Consider the following 21,259-nt stretch of genomic DNA (forward strand, 5'->3'; position numbering starts at 1 on the left):
CAGATGTTCAGCATCTAGGCCATTTAATATTTTCAAGCTTCAGTTATTAAGAATTTCTTGATTTAAAAAAAATTAGAATCCATCTGTTCTCCCTCTTAGATGTCTGTACCTGAATATTAAAATCGAAGTAGCCAGTTAAGCTTAAGAAACACTGGACAAAGATGTAATTCAATCTTCACATCTACAGAATGATCTTGCCTGAATGTAACTTTCATAAACAGAAAAGAAACCAAAAATAATTTGTCATGTCAAAATCACTGGTTCTTCTAATAGAGGTCCTTCTACCCGAGGTCCTTCTACCCATTGATATTATACTGTATAGGTAACTGCTTTGCACAAGCAAAATAATTACTTTTTATTTACAGTTAGGTTATTTTGGTAATTTCTTTAATAAATCAGTCTGCAAGTGAGTGAGACCAGCATATCTTTTTATTTTCTGATTTGATGTGAAAATGTACATATTTGGGTGATCAGGAGTGCATTTTTAAGAGCTGAAGGCTAAACGAGTACATGCCTTTGATCACTATTCTGAAAAGTAGAACAGGGATTTCGGATTTCCTCAAGAAGGTCCTGATTTTGGATTACTTTATATATTGTTAGTAATAACCTGTGCTGGATAATATTATGGTTAATTTGCACACCAATGCTGATAAGGTATGTATGACAGGTATGTTTGAAAGTGAAGGGAATCAAAATGCAATAGATAACAGAGCTGTCAGTCTCAAAATTCTTAATATGTTAATGAGAAACTGTGCTGTACTAAACTAAATACACAGAAGTTTAATAAAAACTAGAAAAAGAGAAATGACAGTAGCAATTAAAGACATAGGGTTGATGAAAGATAGGAAAGAGCCAAACATTTCTGATTCCTATGCCTATTGAAAATTACAAAGAAAATGTTTCTCTCTTTTTTTCTTCTATTTTTTAAATCATGAAATTTCAGAAGATAATATCAGGTAGAAATTGGGTCTTTAGCAATAACACATATAGCACCAAAAAATTTAAAAAGAGGCTTCTGCAAAATGGTCATGTGGATGAATTTTTCTTTTGTTTTCCCCAATTTGGTGACTCTCCATATCCTTATCTCGTCCTGTATCCATGCTTCTTCCATAGGCCACCCATTTCTAGACAATTCCTTTTTGGTTATCATTTTTATTCTGAGGTGTTACACAATGTTAATTAAATAAGTATCTGTGAATTTAGTGATAGTGTGAACTCTAGGGTCAGTGGGTATCTTAATGAAAATGACACTGGCTAATTCTTGGATATTGTTAACCAGATTAGTTCTGATAAAAAGTAGTTAATGTTTTTTTCTAATATAGTTAAGAAACTTTTTCTCACATAAACTCAAATGATCTGATAAAAACAAAATTTTATCCTGATTTTTGTTGTCTTATCCACCCTACTGCATTGATTTAGTCTGCTTTTGTTTAGCTTTCATTAAAGTAGTTGAAATGACCAAAGCTCAGCATTATTCTTAACTAAGATGTTACTGCTATAAATGTTTATGTTCTTTATCATATGACACCTGAACAGTTATAAATTACTTTTCCACATCACGGGTATGGTTAAGAATGTTCAAAATTTCTGAGATCAAGTTATACACCTGGGTGCCTGATACATGCCGTAATACATATTCTGAGCAACACAAATATTTACTAAAGTATATTATAGCCATTTTCAAAGTACTCCAATAAGGACAAACCTTCCAACATTTTGCTTCTCATTCAACATCTATCAGCTACTCATGGTCACACATTAAGCTATTACCTGAAGTTGGAAAGATAGGGGTTGGAGGTGTGGATATTACTCGAGGGGAAGTACTATCCTCCAAATAAAAGTGTGCTGTCTGGAAGCATTTCCTGGAAAGGCAAGAAAGCAATTTATATTTTCAGCCATCACAGATAATAAGACAAATTGATTTGCTTGAAAATCATAATGGAAATTTTCAGAAACAAACATAAGTTGAAATCTGTATCTATTTTATAAAACGCAAGGTATTAAAGCAATGTATGGTCTCCAAATTTATCTCAGCTTTACCTGTACCAGATGCAGAAGAGCGAGCAGATATCAGATACGCTGAAAGCAGAGATGGCATTTGACGTTGTAGTTGGTGCCAAGCAGTGCTTTGCTGAGACAGAACAACTCAGTGCCCTAGTCACTCTTCCACTGTTGCTGTATACCAGCATCCTGCCCCCTTGGACAGGACCACAGTGGGAAAGAAAGCATGTCCAAAGCTATTTTCATTAAATATTTCCCAGACCAGGTCCCTCTGAGCATATTCAGCTGCTAGGAAAGGCAGCAAGCTATGACCATGTAGCAGTGAAATTTTCGCAGTGGTAACATTTTAGTGAAAATGCAGGCAGCTTTATACTGTATGATAATATATTAATGACAGAACAAAGTGAGGAAATAATGAGCATATAACCAAAACCAGGGGTGATTTTCTTTTCCACCAGATGCAAGCCTTGTTGATGAGGGTTTTGAGAAGTACATTTGGAATCAATGACAAGTATGACCTACAATGTCACCTGAATCTATTTTCATTTCTGATAGTAAGAGTAACATCTGGTAAGAGCACAGTGCTGACTACTGAGAAGAGCAAAGACCCAACTGCAGCTGTACACTAATGCAAACCATACTTAAATAATTTAGATAATTAAAATTTATAATGACACTCTTATGAGTCATTTAATTACTTTGAAGTATTATTCATGAGTAGTTAAGTTTAAATAGAAATATCTGTTTGAGTAAAAACGCCAATCTCATTTCTCATTTAAAAGCTTCAAGGTACAAGATATTTATTCTAATGAACTTTAACATAACATTTCTTTTTATATGACATACCTAAATTGTGATGTTTTTTCAGTTATTAGTTCTCTGCATAAATTCCTCAATGGCTCCCCATTGGAATGAGACTGAGATTTCATTAAAGACTCTAAGACTTTCCATGACCTGGCCCCTGCCTGCTTCAGCAGTCTCATCTCCCACAACTCCTTCCCTCACCTGCTGGGCTCTGGTCCTCATGGCTCCTCTCTTTTTCATTTGAGGAGGGCTGTCAGTACCATCTCAAGGCCTTGGCTCTTGCTGTTCCCTCTGGCCACCTTCCTCCTTCCCATCAGTTTTGCACTGGCTCAAATGCCACTTCCTCTGAGAGTCCTTCTCTGACAGTGCTAGCTAAAAACACCAGCCCAGCCCACCAAGCCACTATTCTTTGCCTTTTTGTTTGCTTTGGGGCATTTATCACTGTATGAAACACCACGCCTTATTTTTGTATTTGTTCATTTGTCATATATGTTTTTAGTTGGTACTTCCTCATCAGAATGTCCCTTGTCTTAATCACTGCAGTGTTAGTCTTCAGTGCTAAGAACAGTGACTGGCATGCTGTAGGTGCCCGCAAATATTGTTCAATGAATTCACTGCTATCAGTAGGAATTATGTAACATTATATAGTTTATTTGTAACCTTCACGTCACTAGAAAAAATTCCAAAAGTAACAATGTTCATAGCAAACCTAGCCTCTGCTGGATGTGATAAGCCTTTGATAATCTAACCTGAGAAGACAAATAATGGAGAGAACACAAGAATGTCTTTAAAAGAGAACAGGTGGTGCAGGAGGAAGGTAAGTGGATGTAGAATCAAGTGTCAAAGGGACAATGAGCTAGGTTTACATCCTGCAAAGTGGAGAGATAACAGAATAATGAGGAATGGAGGGATAAGGGCCACAGGTTTCAAGACAAAGAAACCATCCTATTGAAATTCCACCTTTGAGTGCAACTGAAAGCAGATTGGAGCGGAAACTATAGGGAAAGTTGGGCTTATCTGTGCAATTACAGATGTAGCATATTCTGACACATTGATATGGAAACACTGGGTTTGATACTTGCTTTTTAAGATCACTGAATAAAATCCCAATCCTCTAAAATATGGTTATAGAAGCCAGTAAAAGGGCTTCTATCCATTTTTAATGAATCCTAAATTTATAAAATGCATGGAGAGTTATTGTGATATCACAGCTATACAGATCTCTTCGACATCTTTGACATATAAAGAAGGTACAGCTTCAATATCTTCAGTAACAAGGAGCTCACTTCTTTATGAGTCATTTTTAGTTGCTAGATATTTTTTTCTTATACTAATTCAAAACTCATTCCCTTCTAAGGAACTCCAAAGGGTACCAAAGGGGAGGTCTTCTTGTTCCACTGTTAATACTTCTTATTGTTGAAATCTTTCTTATATATCAAGTCAAAAATCTGTCTCCCTATTACTTTGACACACTGGCTCTGAATATGTACATACAGATTTTTAGCTTATGGTACCCAAGATCTTCCAGTATGTATGCCCTGCCTATCTATGGTCCACACCCTTTTTGACATTTGTACTTCAATAATACTAACAAGTTGTAGAACACTGAACATGCCTTGTTCTGCCCTAACTCAGTATTTCCTCTCCCTGCTTTAAACATTGTTTTCCTTGTGACCAAATGCCTCACTCACCAAAATGCCAGGCAAACACTGTCCTCCCTGAAGACAGCTCGGTGGCATCTTCCCTGTGAATCAGCCTCTCACCTCCTAAGAGACTCTAGCACTTCAGTTTCTGTTTTCACTGCACCCAACACAAACTTACACTCACAATTGCCTTTAGAAAGACTGTTTTGAAAAATATGCTTAACCAATTCAAGTTGACCTTCACTTCACTGGACGTTATTCTCCACTGTTTTATTTTAAATACTCATTAATTAGAGGTTAGGGTAATTATTTTGCAATATATTTGTTTTATTTCTATTACATTTTTTGAAGGAGATGGGACAAGTATTTTGACTTATAAAGAGCCAACAGGGGTATAATAAGCGTTAAATGTCGAATGGTGAGATGGCTTTTCAGGAGCAAGTAAACCCACCAACCGTAAGTTTTTCACAGCTGCATTCTAGACTCTCTTGTCTACCTGAGTTTCAAATGAAATAACTTAAAATCTCAAAATATTTGGGAGGGAGAGGTGGAATATAGACCTAGAGAAAGATGACTGAATGGATGAATGAGTAGATGAGTAAACTGATAGAGGGTGTGTCTAGGAGAATAGGAAGAAGGCAGCATCTGAAAATAGAAAAGGTAAATTAAAGTACATTGATATGTCTAACATGTTTACTACAGTATCTGGGTAAATACCAACTCCACTTATTTCAGCTATGTAATCAGATATTCTTTGGCTTTAAAAAATAAGTCGTCCAATAATGTTACTGGCATTTACTAGTGACAAAAGAACTTAATAAATCATGCCAAAAATCTTGAGAGTGGGAAAGATTGAAACAGTGCAGGACAAATTCTGGATGAAGAGCATCCCTATATTGCTTAGGTATGCTATAGAGGACAGCCTCACCTGGGAAGTGACTTTCTACTTAAAAGGCAGCATGATATTTGCTGGAAGGCTGTTTTTCTGTGCTGGTAACTTCACTCAATAGCCCACAAATTTAAATTTAAGATCAAAAGAGAGTGTTGGAAATGCTTTTTTTTCCTGTCTCCCCACCCTCAGCCAAAACAATGTGTCTACTGACAGTTCTTTTGTATCTGGCTTTTGAGGGAATGTTGTTTTGTCAAAATACCTTTGGTATTTTTTTCAGATTCTAACAACTAAAAATGTTCTAAAAACTTTACCCTTTGCCTTCTTTAAAAATAACTTTTTGAAAATTTTCCTCACTGAAGTAAGTTTATACTTTAGAAACTTACAACTTGGCTCATGTAAATATACCTTAAAACATCTGGAAAATAATTTCAAGGCATATTTCTTAATGGATCAGAAGATTCAATATCTATAGTCCATCTGTTCTGTATAAGCAGTAAATGTCTTCATATCTATGTGCTAAGTGTTGATAACTATGTCTCCTGCTAATTATCACTCAGCCATGAAGAAAAAAGTGATGACTGTTTTAAACTTGTAGACATAGGCCCTATCAATCAATGTTAATCTGATTATTTAATTTACACCTTTTCATCACAGTAAGCATTTAGAATTGAAAGCTAGGAATGTATAATTATTATTCAATTTTTTTAGATATATATACACATATGAAACAATACTCATCATGATGTATTCATGACAAAATCCCTAAAGATGGTCTGACTGAAATCTTTATGATTATCTAGTAATCCTCCTCCAAATGGCCAAAAGAGAAAATTAATTCTTAGATGGATCAGTGACATGCCAAGACCATATAACAAGTGCCAGGCTGAACTGAGAAAGGGACCTAGATTTTATCACCTCTAGTTTGTTCTGTGTTCCTGCTACAATGTACTTCCTCTCAAAGTTTACACAAAACAGTTAGGTAAATCAGACAAAAGAGATAATTTTTCATAACACTCTGAGGTTATAGTTTCTCCAAAAACTAGGTTATAAAAATATTTAAATATATAAACTTGAAAAAACTTATAAGCACCATGTTACCATTAGAACTCTTGTTGGTATGACCTTTAAACCTTTCCACAGGCTGCAGTATCCAGGAAGGCCTAAAATGTTTCTAACTTACTCAGTGAAAGCATTTTGTTTACAATACATTTGCACTGGTATTTGGATAATGTGCACAAACCTTGAAGAATGCACTAACAATTGCATTTGGTGATTTAGCAAATGATATCCCTACTGTATTACTGATATAAAAAGTCACATCTCAATGTTATTTAACTCCAAGTGAATGTGAGTTAGGACAGATATATTAAATTCTGAAATGGCTAAGTAAGAGTGACAGATCTTATCAGAACATTTGATAGTTATATATAAAATATACATGAAAATATCAGAGTGCTAATGTACTCTGTATTCAAGGTACATAAAGTGTTATCTGAGAGGAAAAGATAAACATGTTATTGGTGAAGGTCAAATTATATTGTCAAAACTTGCAATTTTATCTTTTTTCTCTGCATATTACAGATAGAATGACTCATTAATAGAAGATAAAAGAACTCCAAAATTTAATTTTCCATGAAATATCAAATAATATTGAATGAGTCATTTTCAAATTCATATAAAATTAACAAAATATTAAGTAACAGATTAGAAGACTCATTATAATCATTTCAACATTATAACTATAAACCATCTGACATTTTTATTGCAAGCTTATTCTAACACTATTTACTATGAAGTAGAATTTGGTCCTGTTTTCCATCTTATTTTGAGTTTGTTTAACCCCAATTCTCACTAACTTCAAAAATTGATTTGGCAGAGAAAATTAGATTAGATATAAACCAGTCATCTAAATAAACATGGTATCAATGTTAGTAAGAAGGTAGGCTAACAAGTGTAGTGGAAAGAAAAGTAAAATGAAGAGCAAACATGTATGAATTCTGTACAGTGTTACTGGGACTTTGTTGAACACAGAATCTTTTGTGAAAAGAGTCATTGGCAACTATAAAAATTACTGAAGAAAGCATCTTGGTTTGTATCATGTTATGGACAAAATAGACACCTAACTCATGTAGGATAAAAAAAGTATGATCTGCTCTCCATAGTTTGCAGTCTACTCTGTTCTTTAAAGGAAGTCACGTAGGAAATACAGTTGGCCATGGAAGTATTCTACCTTAGCCAACCAATGTACAACCACATGCACTGACACGCTCTAGGCCTCACTACTCAGAAACAGTCAGCTCATCCTGCTTCCTAGTCTTCCCTCCTGTCTGGAATGCACTTCTCCTTTATCTGCACTTTCTGAATTCTACCCAACTCCAGCACTACATTTTACATTTATCTTGCCCGTTCTGGCCTATCAAGATTAGTTGGTCTTTTTTACCTTTATCTCATTATATCTTTTAGAACAAATTTAGCTTTAGAGATTTGACTGCCATGCATATACTTTTGTAATATTTTAGATATTTTCCACTAAAAAATTATTTCTCTTCAATAAGCATAAATTTCTTGACAGAAGTGACTGTCATTCTTTCAATCACTTTTAAATATTTTCCTATAGTAATTAACATAGTCCTTGGTAAATGGAAAGTCAATTTACACAGTAATTGTTTTTGAATAAAATGTGAGAATATATTTTGGGATAACACAGAAAGTGGTGATACATCCTTACAGAAAGATGTTAAGTAAAAAGTAGTTAATTATAGATATTTTGAACAAAATTCTCTTTTAAAACAGAAGTATAAAGTACTAAGCTATGTGCTTTCTTAGTTTATAGATATGATTCCTTATATTACCATAAAGTCCTTGTTTTCCAACAGACCCAGTCTTAACAGTTATACTACTTATGTTGTATCCCTATTAAACTTACTAATTTGCTGTACGTTCATCTTGCTATGGGATGGGAAGCTTGTGAGGGGTACAATTTTCCTTGATTTTTTATTAAAGATTTATGTAGGTAACTGATGAGACTGAAGCTAAATTTCATCCTCAAAGAAAATTAGAATAAATTTTAAAATCCCATGTATCTTAATATAGTCATTAACTTTATTTTCTAATTATATTTATATTTGAATTGCTTGATATTTACTTGTGTTTTTGGGGTACTATTATTATTATTATTATTTTTTTAGTATGCAGGTTATATGCCTTTTGCACAAAATTCTATTATTAAAAAACTATTTTTACTATATCAGTAATTATGTTTTCCTGCCCTGGCCAGCTGGTTCAGTTGTTGGAATGTCATCCTACACACCACATAATGTTGCAGGTTTGATTCTCAGTCAGAGCACAAACCTAGGTTGTGGGTTCAATCCCCAGTAGGGAGCTGTACAGGAGGCAACTGATCAGTTTCTATTTCCCTCCCTTTCTCTCTAAAAATCAATAAACATATCCTCAGATCAGGATTAAAAAAATTGTTTTCCTAAATGGTAACTTTTGAAATTATAACAGTTGGAACGTTGAAGTTGAGAGGCTTAGATTCATATTAAACATGACAAGGTTTGAATGTCAGATTATTCTGAAAGTGGAACTATCAAACCAAAGGTTTTCCATTCTACCTTTAATTGTTTGACTGACATATGAAGAACAATCAAATATTTTATTGTTATGTTTCTGGATTTAAAAATTCACCTATTCATAGTTACCTGGATAAATTAATGGTAGCTCTCAAGTAAAAGAAATTTTGAATATGCTTTGAAGAACTTTCAGGTAAAAACAGGCACAAGTCTGAGCTTTCTGAAATACATTTCCAAAAGAAACACTTGACTTACCTCCAGTAGATGAGAATACCCACAAGAACCACTAGACAGATAAAAGTCAGGGCTGACACAATCACAAGGGGTATAACTGCCTTCTTCTCGGATTCCAGCCCCTCAGCTAGACCAATACGAGACTCATGGCTACTATTACTGGCCTCTGTGTTGGAGAAAATGGAGAGAGTTGCTATTTAAATACAAGTTACAACATTATTCAACCAAATAATTTCAGTCTTCATCTGTGTTCTTACCTTTAAAAGTTTGACTCTATGATGCAAATAAAGTCTATGATTATAAGCCAATTTAAGTAAAACAAAATTTAAAAATCAGAGCTGAGGACCTGTAATATCCTAACAGAGATTGGCACCCAGGTAAAATAAGAAAACTACCCACTGTTTAAATAAAACAATCAGGAAAACAGTTCAACTTATTGAATCACCGTATAAAATCCTGATTTTCCAAACTTAACTTTAAAGGAATTGTTTTTAATCCTGCAATTAGGTAAATAATTAGGAGCAGTTAATAATTTCATTGAAAGAGAATCTTAGAGTAACTCTTCTTACACTAAGATAATCAGCACACTATTTAAAATTTAAATGTAGGAAACATTATGTTAAATGATGTAAGCTAGTCAGAGAAATACAAATACCATATGCTTTCACTCATATGTGGAATCTAATGAACATACTGAATAACAAGCAAAGTAGAGACAGACTCATAGGAGAGCAGGCTGACACCTCTGGGGAGTAGGGGGAGGGGCACTGGTGGGTGGAGAGATTGAACAAAAAAGAAAAAGAACTCATGGACATGGACCACCGTGTGGTGATTGTGGAGGGGAGAGGGTGGGTGTAGGTGGAAGACGGTATAAGGGGGATAAATGGTAATAGATAAAAATGCAATAACAATAAACTATTAAAAATAAAAATAAATGCAGGATGCTTCTAAAATGTTATTTTGAATGTCCTTATCAACTGTTTTTCTCTATCAAAAATATAAATACTATGGCACATGAATTGAAGGACTAGATAGATCTAAGAAATTCTTTTCAAATATGCAAATGTAAATTATGAAAAAGGCAAAATTCTCTCTTTGAGTTCATTTAAAAAGATGACAAATGATTACTTTTTGTGACCAAGCAGGTGTGTTATTGTTCTAGGAACTTTTTTTCCAGGTTGTTAAAGGAGCTTCACAACCACAGGCTGTCAGTGGCTAGACACCACCTGCCCTCATACTCTGAGGTGTGTGCAGTGGGAAATGAAGGGGCCTGAATATTAGAGCTGCTCTGCCACGATGACACTGACACCACTACCTGTCTACCTGGAGACATTTGGAAAAACTACATTTAAATTCTCCATTAGAGTCTACACTGCTTCCTACACAAATGGCACAATTGGTGCTGTTATACACTAAGAACCTTACTATTAGTGATATGACACAAAGGGACTCAATGGAATTTTAAATATTTTGAGAATAATATTAGTTCATAAACAGAGCATTAAAATATGTCTAATGCACAGAACTCAAGAGTTAAAACACTAGCTTCCTTCTGTAACTGGATGATGCAAAAAGGGCCAATAATTTAATCTACTCATACAGATCAAATGCATGTAAATGACACCCAAATGTCTCAAAATGTTTGTTTTTATAATGGGGGCATTAGCTAGAAAGATGTAGAATTCAAAAATGTGTCTAAAAATCATAAAACTGAAAAGTGGAAATAGTCTAAGTCAACTGACACCTGAGCTGTAATTAATATTCTTGTGAGAGAAGCCTAAGTTTACTTTCTATTTTGTTAATCATGTGCTCTGGTAATTACATATTATAAGGAGGCTCATCTAGAAAACTAATTAACCTGATGGTGAATGCATTGAAAATTTCTTTATGAAATTTACAAAAGCACCTTGTTTTATACATAATTGTCTTCACATTTTTTTCTACTGTAACCATTGTTATCTAAATAGAAAGTATGTGGGTAATAAATGAAATCATCCATTTAGCAAAGTTTCCGGTACCTAGTAACTAATATTATTCTCCGTATCAGTCATTCTTGAAGTGCCATCCCCAGAATAGCGGCATTGGCTTCACCTGGAGCTTGTTAAAAATGCAAATTCTGGACCTGTCCCAAGCACCCCAAATATACTGAATCAGAAACTCTGTGAGGCCTTGGCCAGGTAGCTCAGTTGGTTGGAGCACACCCCCATACACCAAAGTTGTGGCCTTGATCCCTGGTCAGGGCACATAAAGATTCAATTAATGAATGCGTAAGTAAAACAACGAGTTGATGTTTCTCTCTCTTCCTTCAATTTTCTCTAAAAATCAATAAAAAGAAAAAGAAACTCTGTGGGTAAGGCTCAGAAATCTGTTTTAGCAAGTCCTCCAGGTGATTCTGGTTCATATTAAAATTTGAGAACAAATGAAGCATATTAATTTATATACCAAGTGAGCTTGTATAATTACACAGGTCTTCAATATTTATAACAATATGTATATAAGTATATATAGATATATTCATAACAGTATGTATAGAAGTAAATACATACATATCTCATTTTTAGATGTGCATACTTATACATGAGATATGTCTGATCATAAGATATAACACAAAATATGTAACAAATTTACAGTAGATAACATACACACTATACATACACATGTACACATATATAGTCTTGTATATAGACTTCCTCTTAACTTTTCTGGCATGTTTAGTTTTAAAATAAACCCTTTAATTGAGGAGACAGAATAAAAAATTTATGGTAATTACATATTATTATGAAGCCTAGGTATTTTATTCAAGGTGGATACTATATGAAAATGCACATAATAAACTGATTGCTTTGTATATTATAATGAAAGTTAGTTGTATTGATTTTTATATCCATTAATTGAGACTAAAATATTTATTTTTATATGTCTCAGTAGTATATGTGAGTTACCTAAATGATAAGACAATAGCTAAGATTAATATTTTAAAGTATGTTTTCAGAATAAAACAGTATAATTCTGATTTTACAAATTGACCATTATATACATATATTAATGTCTACAGTCTTAAATACCTAGTCCTAAGACACAGACACCAATAACACAGGTTTCCAGTCTCAGTTTTGTGTTAACTCCCTAATTGACCTGGATCAAGTAATCTTTGGGTCCTGATTTATGCAGTCATATACTGCATATACTAATAACTGGCTTACCTATATTATTTGGTGAACATGTATGTTTTTCTACATTTTAAAAATAATCATATTATAAGTTTCAAAATAGTCTATATACACTTAATAAAGTGGCATATTCAGTTATTTGATAAGACATACTGTGTATGATATTTTTACAGATTTAAAAACAGGCCATAACTTCCCTAATCTTGTTTTACCATATTTAATTCATAAATTAAATTACTTGATGATGTTGGATGTAATATTCATATTGTTTTCTCTTCATAACTGGGAGAACATACTCTTAATAATTAAATCAAATAAAATTTATTGAAGAGAAATTGCTAAGTTTTAGTCAATAATTCTAGGTTTGGTATTTTCCTATATATATTGTCTCCCCATAAAAGCATAATCTAGCAAGAACATCTCACTAATGTCACTACCCAGTGAGACAGAAAAATAGATGGATTTCTAATCTTTTCCTTTAAAAGACATCTAATAAAACATTTTTTAAAAAGTACTATAATTTACTAATACTGAATATGTTGACCTATGAGTTTATTATTTATTCTCACATAAAGTTACAATTATTAAAATGGAATGCAATGTCAAATATAGTATTGCCCTGGCTGGTGTGGCTCAGTGGGTTGAGTGCTGGCTTGCAAACCAAAGGGTTACTGGTTCTATTCCCAGTCAGGGCACATGCCTGGGTTGCCGGCAAGGTCCCCAGCTGGGGGCATGTGAGAGGCAACCACACATTGATGGCTCTCTCTTTCTCTTTTTCCCTCCCTTCCCCTCTCTCTAAAAATAAATAAATAAAATCTTTTTAAAATATAGTACTAAGTCAGAATACTTAGGAAAATTACTCTATCAAAACTTTTAATTGCTGCTGTACTTAAAGAAAAATCTACAATTAATTAAGGGGAAGGAAATAACAAAAGAGAGAAAATATACTGAGATTAGTGTTTATGTTCTGTATTACAAATGTTCACTTTTATGCAATAAAATAGTGCAAGATGTTACTTTAGCCTATCTTTTAACTTACTGTTATGATTTAAATATTTTCATTTTAATCTTAAAACGCCTTAAAGTTTAATTTTAAAAATTTATAAAATTTTATGATCAATTTGATAAAATTATATAGTATTTAATTTGCTTAATGGTATTGAATTTCCCTTTTTCTCTTTGGTATTTAAAGCAAACATCTGTATTATATATAGTGTCAGTAATGTGCTCTAAGAAACATCTGTCCAATAAACCAATTTGCATAAGATATGTTAATAAATGAAATGCATTTCTACAATGTTCTAGTGTTTTACATCTTGTCATGTAATACCTATACACAAACTGCATATTAATAATGCCCATTATTTAACAGAAAAGTGTGTAACAAGTACAAAGTAGGCTGTGTTTTGTTAGTTTACACTGCCCTCTTTAGGCGGCATCAAGGTAATCAAACAATTTTTAAAAATTAAAACCTGTTAAAAAAAAAATCTTGCCATTAACTCTCAAAACTTAGTAATAGAATTTTCTTTTTAAAGTTTCCTAAGCTAACAGTACCAATTATGTAATTCTTTTTCATGGAGTGGAGTAAAAAGAGAGGTGCTTATATCATATTACTCTCAGAACTTATAATTCATTTGTAATTAAAAAATATTTTTGTTATTTATATTTAGAGAGAGGGGAAGGGAGAGAAGAGGAGAGAAACATCAATGTGTGGTTGCCTCTCATGCTCCCTCAACTGGGGACCTGGCCCGCAACCCAGGGATGTGCCCTGACTGGGAATCAAACTGGTAACCCTTTGGTTCACAGGCTGGCGCTCAATTGACTGAGCCACACCAGCCAGGGCCATTTTATAACTTAATAGAATTAATTTACAATTTATTTTAAAATAAGTAAATACAAAAATTAAAATAATCTAATAAAAGCACACTCCAATATATCATTTAAAAAGCAGTATACTAAAAATGTATTAACCACACATAATCGCTCCCACATTTAACAGGCATCTTGTAGAATATGAAAAATTGACAATAAATAAACATTATCTCTTTTGCAGAGAATTAAAGACCAAAACAAACATAACAGAAAAGACTCATAGATTCAGAGAACAAACTGATGGTTGCCAGAAGGGAAGGAGATGGGAAGATGGGTGAAAAAGGTGAAGGGGAGTAAGAGTAACAACCTTCCAGTTATCAAATCAATAGAGCACAGGGATGTGGTGTACAACACAGGAAATAGTCAAAAATATTATAATAACTTTGCACAGTGATAGACAGTAAATAGACTTGTTATGGTGATGCATTGTAAGGTGTATAAATGTTGAATCACTGTGTTGTACAACTGAAACATAAAATATAGCATGCCAACAATACTCTAATAAGAAACAACAAAAAACACATATTGAGCATTCATTTGAAGTAATGAGTAAAATCATACTTTAAAACTGTAAATTGATATGATGTTTTGATTAAAAAATTCATATGCCATTTTTACCAAATTCCTATCTTTCCATGATTTTTCTGTTTGTTTTTTGTTTGTTTGTTTGTTTGTTTGTTTGAGAAAGAAGACCAGCACACCTCAGCCTACCCCTCTGGTCCATAACTAACCTGCCTCTGAAATGTTGAACACTTCTGAGTGCCTGCTAGTGACAGTTGGTGTTGAGGACTGTGGGGATCCAGGAGTTATTTCTGAGTCACCTGCTTCCAGGACCCCATCAACATCTCTTTCATTAACATCTGGAAAACTGAAATCTGTGGAAGTCTCATTATCATTAAGGCTATCTGAGGTACTTTGCCCTGATCCACTCTCTTCATCACTTGTAAGAACTACCCATGCTTTAGATTCTGGGGTGAAAGCAAGCAGGACATCACCAGTCTGAATGTCATTGTCCTGGTTTCCATCATTGTACTTTGGGGGGAGCACACTGGTTAATGGCGATTTATTAGGACTTCTGTCCATAACAGTCTGACTTTCTGAGGTCACACCTATGACTTTATTTTCTTCTTCAGATTTCTCAGATAGTGAATATGAGATTGGGTTATTCTGATCCAAAAGTCTATTTTCCCAGGGTTCTCTATAGGAGGAGCATGACATACACTTATTTATGGATAAGCCATCTATATCTCTGTCACCTTCATCAGTATAATCATCAGTATCACCATCATTACTACCATCCACTAACTTAGCATCAGATCTGACACCGTGAGTCAGCTCAGAAGTTGTTTTAGGAGGAAACAGCAACGTGGTTGTGGTAACAGAGCCATCTTTGTTGGGAGGAACAGCTGTAATGGAATCATACACATTTCCTGAAGGAATAGAATGATCAGCAGTTACAAGTGTGTCAGAAACAACTGTTGGAACACCAGCCAGTACCTCCTCAGTAATAAAACCCTGGGTGGAAGTGAAAATTTCATCAGAATACACAAGCTCATTTATAGGTGTATTTGGAGGTCCATCCACAGATAAAACAGGAGTAGCAAATACCTGACTTCCTTTTGGGGGAAAGGCATGGTTAACCTCCAAACTGGCAGTTTGGATCAACTTATCATTACTGCGCAGTGAAGGCACCACTTGCTGGGAACTTTTACTTTTAAGCAAAATGGGTTCAAAATATTTTGTACTTGCATAAGAACTGGTTAAACCTTGAAGTGAAGCAGCAGGTATATTAGAAGCAGGTGACACATTAAAAACTGGCACAGATGTAGAGTGCAGCATGATTTCACTTGAAGCAGAATCTGCTGCCATAGGGTGCAATACTGTAGGACTGATTTGATCGACCTTGGGGGTTCCAACCAATATTGGATCACTAGGTACAACCAGAAGAGTAGTTTTAAGCAGTGTGTCAACATCAGAGGTCAGAAAGAAAGGTTGCAGCAATAATAGTTCAGTGTTAAAAGAAGCTGAGGTCTTGTAAAATAAGAGTTGAGTTGAAGGAGACAACATTTCACTAGAAGCACGGTCAGAGGATGCTGGCTCTGAGTTTGCATTAAGCACAGGTGGAAGAGAAATATCACCAGATGATTGAGGTAGAGCATGTGTAAATTGAACTGAAAAGTTATTTTCTAGAACTTCACTAATCTCATGATCAAAAACCTTAGTGGCAATATAAGCAATAGAGCTTGGAGGAATATCCTTTGCCTTAGAAATGGAAACAGGGGATTCTTGTAAAGATGGATTCAACCCATTTACATTATTGTACAGGTCGGACATGGATGTGCTTTCAGAATGGTAACCCATCTCACTGAAAGAAGAAATGTGCAGTTCAGTCTGATTTCCATTTGTTATGTCACTTTGGGAAAGCGGCTTATTATCATCATCCAACACAGATGTGGGACTTGTAAATTCAGTTACAGAAACAGGTGAAGAAATATTAAGGGCTGTCAGACCACCTCTGTCAGGTAAAAGAAAGTCACTATTGGAGGAGGTTTCAGACCACTCCCCATCACCTGAGGGGCCAAGGGCAGGCTGCGGCAATAAGGTAGTTGGGGTTATTAAGGAAGACCGAGGCATCGGTGTGTGGCCAGTGCTGCTAAATAAGGAACCCTGATGAGATACATGGACAGAATCATGCACACGTATTGCAGAACTGTACGAAAGAGTGAAGAGTTGTTGGGAGCCCGCATTATTAGATAATGCATAAGAAGGCTCAGGCCCTGAAGAATGAGCATGCACCATGACATCACTGCTGGATGGCTCAACTTGAGAAAACATAAGCGCTTTATGAAGGACACCAGCTTCGCTACCACCAAATTCCAATGTCTCTGAAGCAGCATGAGTCATGGTCTGATATGACACCATATCAGGATATTGAACAAGGCTGGGCTCTAATTGTAAATCACCCCCAGCCTCTGGCAGAGAAGCATGCAGGAACACCTTATCACTCTCCACAGCAGAAGTAACTTGTGGAAGGATTTGAGAAACTGTATACAGATGGCGAAACAATTCACTACTGAAGGAAGCAGAGGAAAATGGAAGCAGAGGTGCACCATCATAGGAAGACAGGATGGATTCAAATGGCACATCGACACTGGGAAATACAGGCGTAGCATGCAAGGCCGAATCACTACTTGAAGCAGCAGCGGGAGTGTTGAGGACCTGACTGTGAAGCAACAAAGGGGTGACTAGAGGAAAGACTTCACTACTGGAGGAAGCTTGAAGATGTGGCTCACCATTGTATACTGGCTGAGTTGTCTGCGAGTGTACCAAGTTGACAGTGGGGACTGAACTGTGCTGTCCAGAGGATGGAGTAAAAGCATGAGGTGTTACCTCAGTCGGGAAGTAGGCAAAGGAAGAATAAGGTGGCATTTCCATATCTGTGACTGAAGGACCCTGTGACACCTGTGGGCTTGGAGAAGAGGACTCAGTTGTCTTCTCAGATCCATCACTGTGTATCTCAATGAGAGTAGTCTGGAGGAAGTCCTCTCGACCTGATCCAACATCGGGCTGTGTCCTCACATCTGTAGTACTAGGAAACCACACACTTCCACCAATGGACAGATCCTGTAGAGATTCTTCTGAACCTGATGAGGCTGAATCTTCTGAAATATTTCTTGTAGGTTCTCGTTTAAGGACATCATATGAAATTGCCTCTGGGTTTTCTGAAGAAAATACATACCCGTGGGATATGGTCTCAGAGATGAAGGGCACAGTGGTAGTTGTGGGACTGGAGCCTGAAGAATCATCAGATCCCATATTGAGCTTAAAATTGGTCAATAAACTCTCTTCCTCACTGATATCAATAGATACCTCTTGAGATTCTCTCACAGAAACTGTGCTCGAAGATACCATAGTCCCAGACAAATTCATCTGTGGAAATCTGAAAACAGTTTTAGAGGCTGAAGTGCCTTCCAGAGGTGGCAGTTTGGTCACAGTCTGTGAAGTCAAAGAAACATCTGGGGCTAATTCATTGACTCGTTGGGAAGTGGCATCTAAAGATGTGTTGGGAATATCACCCTTTCCAGACAATTCACTTCCTCTTGCTGGGGATCGGTTAGTCTTGGCCTCATTGTATTGGGTCTCTACGTGATTGTAGTTTGTTGTGGTGAAACTCTGGGGTTCCTTTTTCCTTATTTGGTTTGTGGCACTGTCTCTACCAGGATTCACAATAGTGCCTTCTTCAGTATCTTTTCCCTCTTCTTCCTCCTTTGAAAAACAAACAAGATTTAATGGAATGTAAGGAAATAAGAGAAAAACTAAATTTTGATAATATCTTATACTGCATTATACGGTTAATCTTCACTCGTTGGGTCTTGGGAACTTCTTATAAAGCATCACTTCATAGAAGCTATGGCTCTATCCTACAACCTTTATCATCTACCCTCTAAAGAAAGTAATTAGACTTAATAAAAACACCTTATTTATGGCTGTCTTTATTTTAATGCAATGAAATGAAATAATTATATTAATAGATACCACAGCTTTAAAAGAAGACACACTGTAGCTGTATTTATTTTCTAGGAGTGTTATTTAACATAGTATTTATTTTCATGTTTTTATGTTTCTCTCTTTAGTTCATCTGACAACAAGCTAAAAGCTAAATAGCAATTAGCTTATTATAATATGAAATGTCAATGAAACAACTCATTTCAAAGACTGAAGTACTGCATATTCAGGATATTTCATTGTATATATTTAGAATATATACATAATTTTTAAGCCATCTCAAGAGGTTTTTATTTTTTGTTTTTCATTTTGTTTTTAATACTTTCCACTTAAGGCTTAGGCAGTCATTTTAAAGATAACTTGTCAAAATATATTCCAAGTACTATTTATTTTTGTGTTTCCTTTAGAAATACAATTCAGGTGACCCAGGGTTTCATGAACACTTAGTCAATATAATGGCTCAGGAATGATCTGGCGAGAGGTCAACCATGACCCATACTTTTTGGTATTGATTTGCCTTTTTAAAAAAACTGTTCATTTTATAATATATCTAATCATATATTTAGAAAACTAAATTGCCAAAGGTGTCAAGGTATGATATTTTTAATCTATAAGGGACAAAAATTTTACAAAAATTTTATTTATGTATTTATTTTTAGAGAGATGGGAAGGAAGGGAGAGAGGGAGCAAAACATTGATCAGTTGCCTCTTGTGCATGCCCCAATCAGACCAAATCCACAACTCAGGAATGTGCCCAGACCAGGAAAACCAGTGACTTTTCACTTTGTGGAATGATGCCCAACCAACTGAACCTCACTGGTCAGGGCTACATTGGACATAATTTTTTCAGTTTGCCAGCACTGTCATCTATTAGATGTTTTAGGGCCATGTCCCTTAAAATAAGAAAAAAAGTGACTGAATACAAATTAACCAGTAGAACTTTACCAATTATCAATAGATATAATCTAAATCTTAAACCATGTGTGCTCACAGTCATGTGTCTCTTACACATGAAAAGCTGCATTGTATGAAACAATTTTTCAAGCTTAATTATCTAGAGCTTAATTATTTCATTGATTTTGAGTATGTTCTAAGGCATATATGACATCTTTGAGAAGGTATTAGCTTTAATGATCTAGATTGTATTGAAGCTAAAAACAAATATTCTCTTAGCTCCCCTAGACAAATTTCCTCACTAGTGGTCAGTATTTCTTCATGAAAGTTTGCATTCTGTTTGATACCTTGTTCATAAGAACAACACAAGTGATTTCGCCAGTTTTATGAATAAAATACTGAATCTACAAGCCCCAAAACTTCATAAAATAGTAAATAAGAATAGATTGCCTTGACTTGCTTTCAAAAAAAATTTGTTGGTGTCAGATATTTCTTCTTTCCCCAGAATTTCTCAAAAATTTGTCTTATAATCTTATAGAAAATTTTGCGGAGGATCAATGTTAATCTTAGCATTATGGACTTCTGAATTCTTCCTCATTTTTGCAAATTGGGATGTGTGCCTAGTTTTCTGGTATCACTCCATACTTTCACCCTCTATGAAGATGCTTTCAAACTTTTTTCTGTTCTATTCAAACCTCCATTTTTCTCTCCTCTCCCCTCATTCTAAGCAGATGACCTTACTGTTTACAGAGAAAATGGAAGTCACAGACAAAAACACACCTCCTCTTAATATTAAAACATCAAAAACAGGGCACAACCAACTCCATCCTCTCATCTGGTTATGACTGAAGAGTTGTTGTTTACTTCCTTTTTACTTCTTAAATCTGTGCTTTAAACTCAATCTTTATCATGTTCTCAGGAACTGAACACAACTGAGTATTTCCCTCTATTTTGTGTTTTCAATTTTGTTTCTAAAATGGATCATTCTTAGCTTAAATGAAATAAATCTCTGCTATTTAAAAGGAACATAAAGTCTCTAATTCAGCTTCTAGTTATTATTCCTCCACTTTGCAACTGAAGTTCCCAATAGATATCATCTATATTCTCTACATAATCTAGCAATTAGTATCAAATCCCACAACAATATTGCTTCTCTTTCTCTTTGCTTATATTCCCACACAAATAGAGTTTATTATCCTCCTAACATTTATATAAGCTTTTTCTAAAAACATAACACCACACACCTTTTCTTCTGTTAAATGGGAAGAAATTTTATACATACATGAACAAAACAAACCCTCTATTTCTTTCTTTCCTAGCAGAATTTAGACTTTATGAAGTTTAAATACCTCTCAGAATCTGATGAAGGTAATGTATCATTTCTTAATCCTATCCATCAAATCTCTATAAGGTTATATTAACTCTTATCAACATTTCAAGAAGAATATATCACTCATGCTTTATGATTATTCTATAAATATCTGAAACCACAAATAGTTTAATAAATATTTCTTCCTATAATTTCTTATTGAGTTGTGTGAATCTCTCTTCCACTATGGTTTTGATCTTTGTCACACCTATTATTATTATTCACAACTTCCTTTATAAAAAATTATTGTGAAGCCTAAATTATGCTAGATACTTTGTCTTTCAAAGTCATGCAATTCAATT

General features: G+C 34.7%; 1 protein-coding gene across 4 annotated transcripts in view; it reads right to left on the reverse strand.

The window, feature by feature from the left end:
* The window catches only part of LOC150001962 (receptor-type tyrosine-protein phosphatase zeta-like), a 210,395-nt gene that overhangs the window by 24,731 nt on the left and 164,405 nt on the right, over positions 1–21,259 (reverse strand). For 2 of the 4 annotated variants that reach the window (XM_090287428.1, XM_090287427.1), the window contains exons 12-14: positions 14,920–18,454; positions 9,168–9,312; positions 1,771–1,862 (exon numbers count right to left, since the gene is read on the reverse strand). In XM_090287428.1, the coding sequence (XP_090143554.1) occupies positions 1,771–1,862; positions 9,168–9,312; positions 14,920–18,454 (3,772 nt within the window). The remainder of the gene's footprint in view (positions 1–1,770; positions 1,863–9,167; positions 9,313–14,919; positions 18,455–21,259) is intronic. The other 2 variants (XM_090287430.1, XM_090287429.1) reach the window with 1 other exon arrangement.

Source organism: Furipterus horrens, unplaced genomic scaffold (assembly GCF_987537825.1).
Source record: "Furipterus horrens unplaced genomic scaffold, mFurHor1.1.pri manual_scaffold_9, whole genome shotgun sequence".
NCBI lineage: Eukaryota > Metazoa > Chordata > Mammalia > Chiroptera > Furipteridae > Furipterus > Furipterus horrens.